This window comes from Amblyomma americanum, chromosome 3, assembly GCF_052857255.1.
Source record: "Amblyomma americanum isolate KBUSLIRL-KWMA chromosome 3, ASM5285725v1, whole genome shotgun sequence".
Classification (NCBI taxonomy): Eukaryota; Metazoa; Arthropoda; class Arachnida; order Ixodida; family Ixodidae; genus Amblyomma; species Amblyomma americanum.
Window position 1 is genome coordinate 195,643,612 of NC_135499.1, and position 12,354 is coordinate 195,655,965.

Sequence of the window (12,354 nt, forward strand, 5' to 3'; positions counted from 1 at the left end):
AAAACATAATGCACAGTGCAGAAATAAATATCTAAACATGGATGGCCGGTCACAGCACGCACAGATCACAAGAAAAACAAACAAACGAGGATAATCATTCGCTGTAACACTTGCACTTGCTGACCAGTGTATGGGTGACAGGCAGAGTGCATCTGCCTTTTGTCCTGTTACCCAACACCAAACCGTGCCTGAAAAAAATATTCCGAATTAATTCAATGATTCCAGCTGTTCCTGCAGATATTGCCGTCAATTTTAGTACGCAAACGATACGATCAGCATTAATAACACCAACGACACAGGAAAAAGGAGGAGGACGAGGAGGAGGAGGACGAGGAGGAGGAGGAGGAGGAGGAGGAGGACGACGACGACGACGACGACGACGACGACGACTGTAATGGAACAGGAGAGGTCTGCCTGGTTGTCGGCCTGGCATGCATGTATGAACTTTTTGCATCAAAGAAGAAATAGAAAATACTCGTGGCATTGAATAAGACTGCATGCAAGTTTTGAAGGCCTTTTTTAAAGCTTCCAGGCAATCTACACTGCTGCAAGATATCAAGGAAAGGCGGGCGGATGTAAAGAAAGTTAAGGATTAAATGCATCAGTGTTAGGGTACCGTAACTCGTTCCTACGGCGGTAAGTTTGAAGAAGCTGTGTTTCATGTTATGCCGTGTATTAATGGACAAATGCAAGTCGGTTAGTTTAGATGGATCTCGTATAATTTAATTTCTAATTTGTGGACAAGTTTCAACTCGTGTAACTGGTTAACATTTCGCACGTTATGCTTAGAAACATCAGGCCCGTATGTTCCAGCCGCTCAAGGTTTTCAATGCAGCGCATGGCTCGTTTTTGACGAAGCACAATTTTGACAACGTTAAGCCTCGTAGGAGAGCCCGAGATTAGTAAGCAGTAATTTAGCTGAGGTTGAGCAAGAGCGTAGTACAACTGATCCTTTAACCAAACATAGATTCTGTACCTAATGCTATGCAGCATGCCAACAGATCTAGATACACTCGCGATATCTTTATTCATTCAACCATGTACTAGCCCGGCACGCAAGCTCGGCCAAGTTATTGCCCGCAACAATGCAAACTCGTGTCATGAGTGTAGATTATAATGTCTGGGGTGTGTGGAATATGTACAACACCGTTACGTGGCGGCCAGCCGAAGAATGAGACGAGATGACTGATGGCGTTGAGATGATTGAATGGCTGTTGGCATAGCACAAGTGCGGTATCCCGCGCCATTTTCTTCGTCTTCGTGACAATATCATTAATTTCGGTAATAAAAACAAAGGACTCAAAATGGAGCCATGTGCAATGCCATATGTTATCTCTTTTAGTTGGGGACGAAAACCGTTGAGGCATATGTATTGCAGTCTTCCAGATAAATAGGTGCGGGTCATCCTGAGCTCTACGCCTCGGATGCTATAAACCGAGAGTTTCTGGAACTGAATATGATACCTAATCGAATCGAAGGCTTTCCTGAAATCTAAAAGCAGTCCGACAGTAAGTATTTTGTTCTCAAAATTATTCAGCAGTTTTTCTTAAGCATAATGTAGATTTTGTTCCACGAAAATTGCATTTCTATTAAGCGAATACTTTCTTTTCGTGAAGAAACCTAATTAATCGCATTTTCAGGGGATGGTATAAATATTTTTTTTAATAACGCAGGCAAGATTGAGATGCGTCAATAGTTACTTAGATCACCACTTTGGCTATCATGCTATCAGGGATATAACCGCAAATTAAAGCCTAAAATTAAACATACTTTAATCTAATAACCGAAGAGATTAAACGAAATAGGCGCAAACATATATCCCTGTGGAGCCCCGGAACATAGCTGTTGCAAGTAACTTTTATATTTTATATTTACATTGTACAACGATCTGTGAACGATTAAAAGGATAGTTAACAAGAGGCAGAGGGGCTTCTTCCAAAATTGCGAAGTTTACCAGACAACACATATATACGGAATCAAACGCCTTTGAAGCATCCAAAAACAACGCACAGGCAAATCAGTTTTCCAGAATGTTATTTTTTTAAATATGGGACACATCTTCAAGCGCTTTCTGCACGACGCGGATCTTGAATCCGAACTCACTACAGGAAGACATACCATAAGCTAACTAATCATAACCAAGGAAATGTTTTTTTTTTAAGTGCAAGGGATGGTAAGATGGAAATTCCACGATAATTTTCGACTCTATTTTTAACTCCATTCTTAACGAAGAGATAACCAGCGCATGCTTCAAACCGTCTCGTACAATTTGAGCGGGAATAATGCTTTTATAATCGAGAAAAAATCATGCTTTCTTTTTTCAGGGTGCGTTCTTAGCATATTAACTGAAATACCGCAACATCCAGAAGACATTGGTTTGCTAAAGCCCCAAAAGATTAAGTGAATATCGTGTTCCGTGCAAGTTCTCAAAAATGCCGATTCAAGCGCAGATTGCATCATGTGAGAACTCCACACTGCTGATAGTGCGGCCTGACCAGCAGCCAAGAAAAAAAGCATCGAATTTGCTTGCGAGTTTGAGGGATAACGCACCAAAGTTGCGGGAAATGGTTTCCGATGCACTCCCAGGTACTGTGGGGTTTACCTATGACGGTGTGTTAAGCGGCACTTCGCCCACATAACGCGGGTTCGGGCCGGAGCAGGCTGAAAGCACTGCCAGGGTTCGCCGCGCGCCTTCGCTCTCGCTCCGAGGAAGGAAGGCGCCGTTGTTTGGAAGCACAAGTGCTTATTATAAAGTAAGCTAAATTACAGAACACTGAACCAATCCCCAGACCTCGGTACAACCCATAGCCTGGCCCCAGCATCCGGAAGCGGGCCCGCAGAGCCGCGCGCGCAAAACATGACTACACACGCGGGACGGCACAGCTAAGGGCGATCGCACGCCACACGGCCAACCAAAGGGTTAAATCGCGCGCGACACAACACGAGGGTGGATGGGGCATGCGCGGAGCACATCTTGACGACGCAGGTCGATGGCCCATCGCGCGTCGCCACCGGCAGTGGCGACAGCATTCCGTTCGGACCTGGACTCGAGCATACATACCAGGTTTGCGCGTTAAACCACCCGCGTTCTTGGTCCCCGGCAAAGGCCGGGGCACCGTGAGGCAAACTGTACACACCTTTCTGCTACCCGAAGCGGTAGCGGTCTCCCCGGTCATTTCCCCATCGCTGCCTCTTTCCGAAACAACGCCCCCAAATGTTACTCGGAGTGACCCAATATGGACGCGAGGTCGAAGCGGGAAGAACGGAAGGGAGGGTGACTTACAGCGGTTCTTCAAAAGAGCTTCCGTTGGAAAGGAGAACGAGCAGCGCGGCCGCCTGCATTCCGCTCGCGGACACCCCACGGGGAGCAGTGGGCGCTCACTCGGGTCGCTCGAGAATCCCCAATCCCCACAGTACATAGCTTCGTACGCTATTAACGCCGCACGCCTTGGCTGGATTCTGTTTCGATGCCACAAAACTTACCCAGAAATATTCGCGCCTTTCTGATCGGAGTAATTCGTTCGCTCTATTGCCGGCTAACTTGCAAATTGCTCTCAATTGAGCACTCTTAGGTGAGCGCTTACATCGACACCTTGCCATTTCCCTCTCTCTGCAAGATCCAAGACAAGGTGTTATTAATTCATGGACAGTCAATCTTTATTTGTTTCATGATAATAGCTTCTTGAAGGACGGAGATAATTTCCTGAAAATTTCAACAAACGAGTCCTAAAGAAACCTTCCGGAAGTACGAGCTAAGAACAGATTCAAATCGTAGTTTTCCATGTCAGAGTCAAGTTCGACTTACTCAAGCTCAACTGCTCTCGTTTCAGTATTCCTGTCTTGCGGAAAACCAGGACGACCACTAAAGAAATGGTTCATTATTTTTTTTTTCAGTTGCAAAAGAAGTGGATACGTGCTTTTCAAGACATTTTCACGTGATCAAGGCGTGACGATTCTAATTTATTTACAAAAATTAAACACCTGAGGAAGATTGATTGTGGCCTCAATGCCAGCAACGGCAAGAATGTTTAAATACTCATCAAACAACGTTTTTTTTTTACTTTAAAAGTTCGTTGTTGACGTCATCAGTCACACAAACACGACCATGTGGAAATTTATCCTGGCTCAACATTTCAAGTAAATACGTTCTACGGCCGATTGAATGCACTAATATTTATGTCAAAGGGTCCATTCTGAATGCATGACAGAAGCCAACAGTCCCCGAAACCAAAGACCACAAGCAAGGAGCGAAAGCACTCTGACTCTTCTAGAAAACTTCAGTGATGTTGTTAGCACTGCTACTGATACCAATGAAATTGCCTTAGCACTGTTCTTGTATATGTCTACGGCTTTTTACCACAGAATACTGATGGAAAGGCTGGGAGCAATGGGTTTCGAAGAACATTCGCGCATAGCTTCAGTATGATAGAGAGCGGCCACTTGGCAAGTAGGAACAATTTTATTCACTGACGTTGAAAATGACTCACGGATATCATTCATTCGCAGGAAAGCTACTTGTAATAGACAAAAAAAGAATGATTTTAATTCATACCAATAAAGTGATTATTAGTTTAATGTGTTCACTTTTATACTGAAGCGGCCTGCTTGTGGGACTTCCCAAGCGTGTTCAGTTCGCACACAAAGTAAGCCTCGTATTGTGAACGGCTGTGTACATTGCACTCAATGAGTCATACTAGCATGCAACATTATATTAGGTGTTATAAGAGGGCACAAATCTTGGGACGATACCAGCAAAAATCTCGGATTGAGCAGGTGCATCATCACTGGACTCCACCGGAAAGTTTGTGACTGAATAAAATCTTCCTATTTCAGTAACACTGCTGACGGTTGATGCCTTCCGGCGTACGACCAAAAACCCTGATCCCCTGGTGGCATAATGATACAGCATCAGGCTATCTGTTGCCCCAGTTCATAAAAAAAATAGCAATGTCGAAAAATTGGTGTCTCACACAACGGAAACTTTATTTCTCATCAAAGCTTCCCCTCCCCATCCTATTTTTGTCTTTTACAACGCGATAGCAGTAAAGATCCCGTTGTGCAGAAAATCCGGTGCTGACAATGTCTACAGCTTTTTTTTTTATTTGAAAACTGAAATAAGTACAATGAAACTATGTACAATGTTACTGGACCCATAGCCAAGGCTACTGTCGGGCCCATCACAAAGATACCTAGCAAATGCAGCAGGTAGAGAAACTCTTCTCGAGTAAATAAATTAAAATAATAAAATCACAACATACTCTCTGCGCATCAATTTCAGTAATATGCCCATATATACATTTGCTGTTCGTGCGGACAGTTTTTGTACATAATAACTTTAACACGATACAATTTTACAAAATAATTTACAAAATCATTGATGTCGGCGTTGTGAGCGACAAATCACGAGCATGACTATGGCATGTGGTCCCCAGAGAGCAACCTAGGAAGCATGTGGGCCACCTAGGTCACGTGACCTTGCGGCCTCGTCCTGCACACCGGATAGTGAGCAAACTGCCTGCCGTGGCATGGAGTAGTTCAATTAATGATTGGTTGCTCGGAAAGAGCAACTTGGGTCGCACAATTCCTACCGCTAGGAGCACCTGCCATCGCAGTGCAGTGGCGCATCGCTTAACCGCTACACCACTGCGACAGGAGGGGGTATGAGGGCTGTCAGGGAGCTTCCACCTTCTTCTGAAGCACACTGCTGGATTTGCGGGAAAGTGATGCGCTGGCCACACGAAGGTGTTTCGATGGGCGTGTCCCGCGCAGTTTGTTGGCTCCAGCGACAGCTCCTAACGTCACACAGGTGTGCTGCATTAGGCCACAGTCACGCCAGTGTTGCATGCGAAGACAATCGGTTTCAGAAATATTTTTTTCTGCAGTTTAGGGAGCAGTACGTATCAATCAGAAGCTTCAGAAATCTGTCTCAAGCATGTGCTTCTGGCAGAGCGCGATTACGTGGAAGTCCTCCATCTTCACCGATCTCTCCGCGTGACGTTGCGGAGGCGCCATCAAGCATCACATTCGGGCAGTCATCTGCAGGCGTGACGTCACATCACATGTTCAGCCCGCCGGTGACCTCGATGGCGGCCCCCGTGACGAAAGAGCTGTCCGCGTCGTCGCACAGGAACCGGATGGCTCTGGCGATCTCCTCGGGCCTGGCTGCCCGACCCAGGGGTGTGCGGGCGACCACGTGTGCGCGGTCCTTGTCCCCGACGTCGGCCGTCATGGCGGTCTCGGTGAAGCCCGGCAAAACGGCGTTGCAGCGGATCCCGTGCGCCGCCAGCTCGGCCGCCGCCGTCTTCGTCAGCGCCACGACAGCCGCCTTGGAGGCGGCGTAGGCGCCGTGGCACCGCAGGCCCGTGCGGGCCACGATGCTCGACACGGTCACCACCGAGCCTGTCCGCACTCCTCGCGCCAGCATCTCTTTGGCAGCCGCTTGCACCGTCAGGAAAGTGCCCTGCGGTGACCACAGATGAGAAATTAACCCTTTTTTCCGCATCTCAGGGGTAATGACTTCTTTGAGAAACCTCGGAACGCGCTTTCTTGTCGCTGCGACACCTGTGACTTTTTGTGGCCGCCTTTTCTTCTTAAGCTAACATTTTATTTCTTTCGCTATTGCTTTTCTCCTCTTGTTAAACTCCTTGCTTGCTCGGTGGCTGAGTGGTTATGGCGCTCGGCTGCCAGCCCGAAAGACGCGGGTTCGATCCCGGCCGCGGCGGTTGAATTTCGATGGAGGCGAAATTCTAGAGGCCCGCGTACTGTGCGATGTCAGTGCACGTTAAAGAACCCCAGGTGGTCGAAATTTCCGGAGCCCTTCACTACGGCGTCTCTCATAGCCTGAGTTGCTTTGGGACGTTAAACCCACATAAACCATAAACTCCTTGCTATTTCTCTTTTGTCATGCTGGTTGCCACGAATGCGGCACCCAGCGGTATAGATGCCGAAAAGGTATCTTCCATTGAATAAAGAGCCTTTCCTCCATTTCTTATGCTATTTCAACAATAGCTCAGAATTTGTGGGTCACTAAAGGCAAAGCTTTTGTCCAAAACTAGCTCTGTAACAAGTGTTTTGTATTAGTAAAACAGCAACGCTTGGCACTGTAACGCCTGCGACGCTGGGGGGCCACCATTGTCAGGGCCCCTTTCAATACCTGTTTAGTTGCATCCTTTCATTTTGACGGCCGGTTTTTTTTACAATATGTGTAGCCTCTTTCTAGACATCGTTGTGTGTATGAGCCGGGTACCAAAGAGCCAAAACACATGTCATGCTTGGCGACAACGGGGCCCTACGAATAACACTTCAACTGATACATTATTTCCGCTTGCTTTGCGACGTCCGCGTTTCCTGTCCCGGCAGACCGCTATCTCTTCGATTGTTCACCCCGGCGTCGAGTCTACTTTATATTTCTAAACCACTACAACTTTTTTTTTGCTGCATCTGCTGAAAGTCTGCTCCTGAAGAGGCGTCCGTATACGTAGCAGTCGAATCATGAGCGTACCCGCAGATTAACGGCCAACACTCGGTCGAAGGCGTCCAGTTCCATGTCGAGGAGGCTGTCCGCTCTGTTAACACCGGCGCAGCAGACGACGATGCTCACAGGCGGCAGCTCCGTACAACCACGAATGCGATCGAATAGGGACACCACCGACTCCGGGCTGCAGACGTCCAGGTACAAGGCCAGGTGACGCTCGGCTCCTGCGCGCACGAGAAGGGGGTTGAGTTCAGTTTTTCCGTCATACCTCCTTGTTGACGCAGTAAAATATGACAGGCTGTGAGCTCCAAATCGTTTGGGACTTTATGCTGTTGTTGGTCTCATGAACACAAAGGCATCAGCATGCGCACGGAAGACAGGTTCCCGCGAATAACCGGCTCACCTATGCCAGCCCTCAAATAAACATACACTAACGTACGACAGACTTTCAAAAGAACCGTAGCGATATTACATTGGATGGTTGCGCCCACTTCTGTGAGGCAGATCTTAACCCATGTGCACTAATTATAGGCATCGCTCTATGGCGCTTGCCGATGGCGAGGTCTTGCGGTCTTGCGCAAACGCTTCCATAGCACGGTATAGAAGCTCGCTTTGGGCGCGCAAAGTACGACGTCAATATCTTTTACATGTTTTAGTTGCATATTATTCTTAGCCAGAGGTGGCTGGAGGCATCCTGATGTGAGCCAAGCAGACGAAAGATTTAGCCTTTAAACATGGGTCATGTTTGGATTCCTGACGCAGCACTTCGCATTGCAAAGTACAGTGCTGATGGTAAATATAAAAACTACCCGCGTGCGTGCCGATTCGACGATTTCTGATGCCTTCATGAGAGGTGAATACACGACTGCCTTCCTATACACAAAGTGAATTGTGCATAAACAGCCTTTGTCAAAAGTAAGGAGACCAATGAGGTTCTTTCTAAACAGGGCAGAGGAGCTGTTCAGGATCTATGGTACTTCTGACTTTCGGGGAGATGACGACGAAATTTCTCAATATTCATAAATATGGAACGTTGGCGGTGCATAGTGAACCGCATAACATCTTACTTCTTTCACTGCCTTCTTCATGGGTTCCATCAAGGTGCGGTTGAGGTGTCCATCGACAGCGAGACAGTTACTGTCACCTTCCTTTCCTCGTGAGTCACAATCAATCATTAAAAACGCAGCAGGACCCATAAGGAAGTCATTTCGGCTTTTTACTTTTGACAAAGGCTGCATTGTCTTTGACAGAAGTGATGTGAGTAAGTAAACGTTTGTTGAAGAGTTTGGCAGAAGTATCCAGGCTCCATTGTCTGCTTCCCATTCGTATAGTGGAGCACTTCGCCAATAGCTCTAGATCTCTGTGAGGTAAGGAAAAGCCCTTCCCTCAGCTCTGAAGAGCGTTTCATATTAAGCGAAGCCGTAAGGCCTCCACAGTAGATGTGAGAAGCAAACCATGCAGCCTGGTTACTTTTCGCAAAAGACGGCACCTGAGACAGACACACGCGCTTTTTCAACCTGCTCACCTGCGGGCAGCTGTGACACAGTCTGGGCGGCAGCGTCCAGGTTACAGTCGGCAGCCACCACTCGGGCGCCCTGAGCGGCTAGAGCCTCGCAGACGCTACGGCCGATGCCACTCCCCGCACCTGTCACCAGGGCAACGCGCTCCTCAAGCCCCGATGCGGGCAGTGCTTCTTGCGGCAAACAGCGAGCGGGGCACATGGTCCGCACTCAACAGTTCTGAAAAACACACATGAGAGAGGGAGGTGTATTATCGGAAGGAAAAAAAAACTAATACATATACGGCCATGAAAACTGATGCGACAAAGGTGCAATAGCAGTTGGATTTACCCTCGATGATTAATTTGACGCTTTTACTCTAAGCCTAGACTTCACACACACAACACAATTCTTTCAGGGGGTGAAGAGCGGTCGAGGATGACGGTGGGTGGATGGGTAGCCCCTTTGCTAAGGGGTGGGGTGAGGATTTGGCTGGTGGGTAGTGCTTCTGGAGGGTGGAGGCTTCACTCTCCGTCGATGCAGACACAGATTTTATCGCATGGTGACACTGGCGCTGCTTACGCAGCGTTTTTTTACTGACGGTGGTATCTAAAAGTTTCAAGGCAAGTTTTATAACACGAAAACAGCTGGGCAGCACAAGGCCGCCCGCACATTCTCAGGAAGAAGCGACCCTCATAAGACAGCGCGTCAGAAGAGTTGCTATGCAACTGCTGCTGCTCTGACCACGCCCGGTACCTAGTCTGGGATTTCATCATTAAGAGCATGTTAGAACAATGATATAATAATAATTGGTTTTGGGGGGGAAAGGAAATGGCGCAGTATCTGTCTCATATATCGTTGGACACCTGAACCGCGCCGAAAGGGAAGGGTAACGGAGGGAGTGAAAGAATGAGCGAACATGGAATTCTGCGTGAAGCTGGGCTAATCTGCCACATAGGCGTTTGGCAAAATACGAAAAGTTTACGGTGATGCTGCAATGAGTCGTGCTTGGTGTATTGAGTGGTACGCGCAGTTTAAGAGCGGCAGAGCATCACCAGTAGATTTGAACGAGAACATCTTGGACGGAAGTCTGCCTGGATGGGTTTTGAAACATCCGGCTCACAAAGGCGAGGTGAATATAACTACAAGAACGCTCTCCTCCGTGTATGTTCATGGACTTCGCCACGTGTTAACAACGGGAAAGCGACGGCCGCTCCCTGCGGCTGCTGCTTGCTCGCATTTCAGTCGCCTTCGAAGAAGGGATCGAGTTGGTCTCGAAACGCTGGGTGGAAAATAAGTTATTGGTTGGGGTCAGTATTTCTCAACTTTTCTTTTTATCACTGGTAGACGAAGAGAGCTCAGAAAGACGTTCAACAAGTTCAACCCCCGAAAAGGCCGAATCCATTCGGCAACTTGTGCACGATGGTTATCGCCGAACAACACGCAACATTGGGCCATTTGGAACAGTCCAGGCAATCCTCAAGTGTAATTTTAACGTGCGCTGTGTTGCTGCCAAGTTCGTCCCCTGGTTGCTGACCCAGGAGAAGAAGGAACACCGCGTCGAAGTCTGACAAAAACTTCGTCAGTGTGCCGGTGATGACCCGTCCTTCATGTTGAGTATCATTACCGGTGAAAAAACTTGATTTTACGGATACGACCCTGAAGGGACGCAGCAGCCTTCAGCGTGAGAGAGCCCACGATCTCCGCGGCTGAAAAAGGCGAGGCTGCAAGTATACAGCTTGACAAAGTGCATGTTCATTGTCGCTTTCGACATTCGCGGCATCGTGCATCAAGGATTCGTCCCCCGAGGCCGGACCAGCAATAGCGCGTTCTATAGACTACCAGGCATTAAGGCATCTGAGGGAGGGCATTCGGCGAAAGCGAACGCATCTGTGGCGCGCAAAAAAAAAAATGGCGCTGGTTAAACCTGGAGTGACGCGGTAGCTACAGCTGGCCGAGTTGAACTTGGTCACGTGACCAACCACGTGACAGCGTGGCGGCGCAGCCACGCTGAAGGCTCGAAATGCTACCGTAATGTAGCTATCGCTACAAAAATGAATGCGCCACGACGACAATACAGCCTGTCACAATGCTCTCCTAACACGTGAGTTCATCGCCCGAAACAACATCGATCATCCCACTACCGTGCCCACCCTAATCGCCAGGTTTAGCTCCTGCAGACTTGAAGATTCAGCTCCAAAATTGTCGCTTTCACACCACTGCGGAGGTCCAGCGCGAATCGCTGCAGGAGCTTGACGCGCTTCGGAAAGAAGACTTCGAGGACACGTTCCGGCAGTGGCAGGAACGCTGGGAGCGCAGTATTGCTGTGCAAGGGGATTGTTTCTAAGGTGATAGCGTGTAAACGTAGATAAATCTGACGCTTACTTGTAAACATAGCTAGTCTCGAACATTTTTGATACCACCGCTACTTAACAAATTTAGCTAAGTGAATGCTTGGTATCTTGGCTCGTATGGAAGCTGGCAAAGTATTAGTTTAAGGTTTGCCTGGACATAAGTCGTGTTGCTACAGTTTAACCTGCGTGTTCGACGCATCTCTATCCAAGCCAATCACGAGACATCTTCCCGGCATTCCGGGGGTGGATTAAGTGACGCCCGCCACTTCTACCACAAGGTACAGTTATGCTTCATGATAAAACCAAAAGAAAATTTTAGGCCGACCCAAAGACCCCTAGTTCTGGTCCTTTTTCAAGGCAGCTGTTTGCGAAATTCAGAAATTTGAAGAAAAAAATTTAGGTTATCTAAAAACCTAAGAAAGTGCCCTTTCTGCCTAATTTAACTATTAAAATTCCTTGACAAAAAAAAAGGAAAATTCCCCCAATTGCATATCACTTTCTACGTAAGTATAAAAACATCTACGGTGGACATACCTAAATGTCTTCACAACTTTCGAGTCGTTCAAGGTACCTCAAAGCCTCTTGGCAAAGTTTGTAGGAAATCACTTAGTATAGAGGCTAGGCACGATATTGTGCAGACTTCCTTCGTCTGACTGTCGAGACACCCACCAGAATTCGCAATGGCAGACTTCAAATGAAACATCACAAGCACCTCAGGAGGCTTCTTATACGCTGACACAGCAAGCATTCTAAAGCGGGATGACGACAACAACTTATTTATTCGTGCACATGCGTTTCACAACGAAATAGCTGTGACGGAAAACATGTTTTTTTAAAGGTCGGAATTGACGTTCCTCACGGCATTTGCGAGAAGCATGTGCTCCTCAAACTGCTAAATTACCCAAATCGTTCGCAAAACGTGTGTTTTTCTTTCCCGTTCCTAAGTTGCACAGCTGTTTAAAGTTGACTGATTGATGTTTCTGAGAGGAAGAAGGAAAAGGAAAGAGCACGGGCCTGCCTACCGGCT

General features: G+C 47.6%; 1 protein-coding gene across 1 annotated transcript; it reads right to left on the bottom strand.

Annotated features, from left to right (window-relative positions):
* Positions 1 to 4,863: 4,863 nt before the first annotated feature.
* On the bottom strand, positions 4,864 to 12,007 carry LOC144123567 ((3R)-3-hydroxyacyl-CoA dehydrogenase-like). Its single transcript, XM_077656384.1, has 4 exons — positions 11,862 to 12,007; positions 9,000 to 9,213; positions 7,502 to 7,698; positions 4,864 to 6,460 (listed from the first exon to the last, which is right to left on the bottom strand). Exons 2-4 carry the CDS (start codon positions 9,193 to 9,195, stop codon positions 6,056 to 6,058), a joined length of 798 nt encoding a protein of 265 aa, XP_077512510.1. The 5' UTR covers positions 9,196 to 9,213; positions 11,862 to 12,007; the 3' UTR covers positions 4,864 to 6,055.
* Between the last annotated feature and the right edge of the window lie 347 nt (positions 12,008 to 12,354).

What these genes read in the sequence shown, in the direction of transcription:
- LOC144123567 (XM_077656384.1), bottom strand. Translation starts at nt 9,195, where the DNA reads ATGTGCCCCGCTCGCTGTTTGCCGCAAGAAGCACTGCCCGCATCGGGG. An exon ending in TGTGTCACAGCTGCCCGCAG is followed by an intron (nt 7,699 to 8,999) that starts GTGAGCAGGTTG and finishes TCGTGCGCGCAG; the next exon opens with GAGCCGAGCGTCACCTGGCC. An exon ending in TGTTGGCCGTTAATCTGCGG is followed by an intron (nt 6,461 to 7,501) that starts GTACGCTCATGA and finishes TGGTCACCGCAG; the next exon opens with GGCACTTTCCTGACGGTGCA.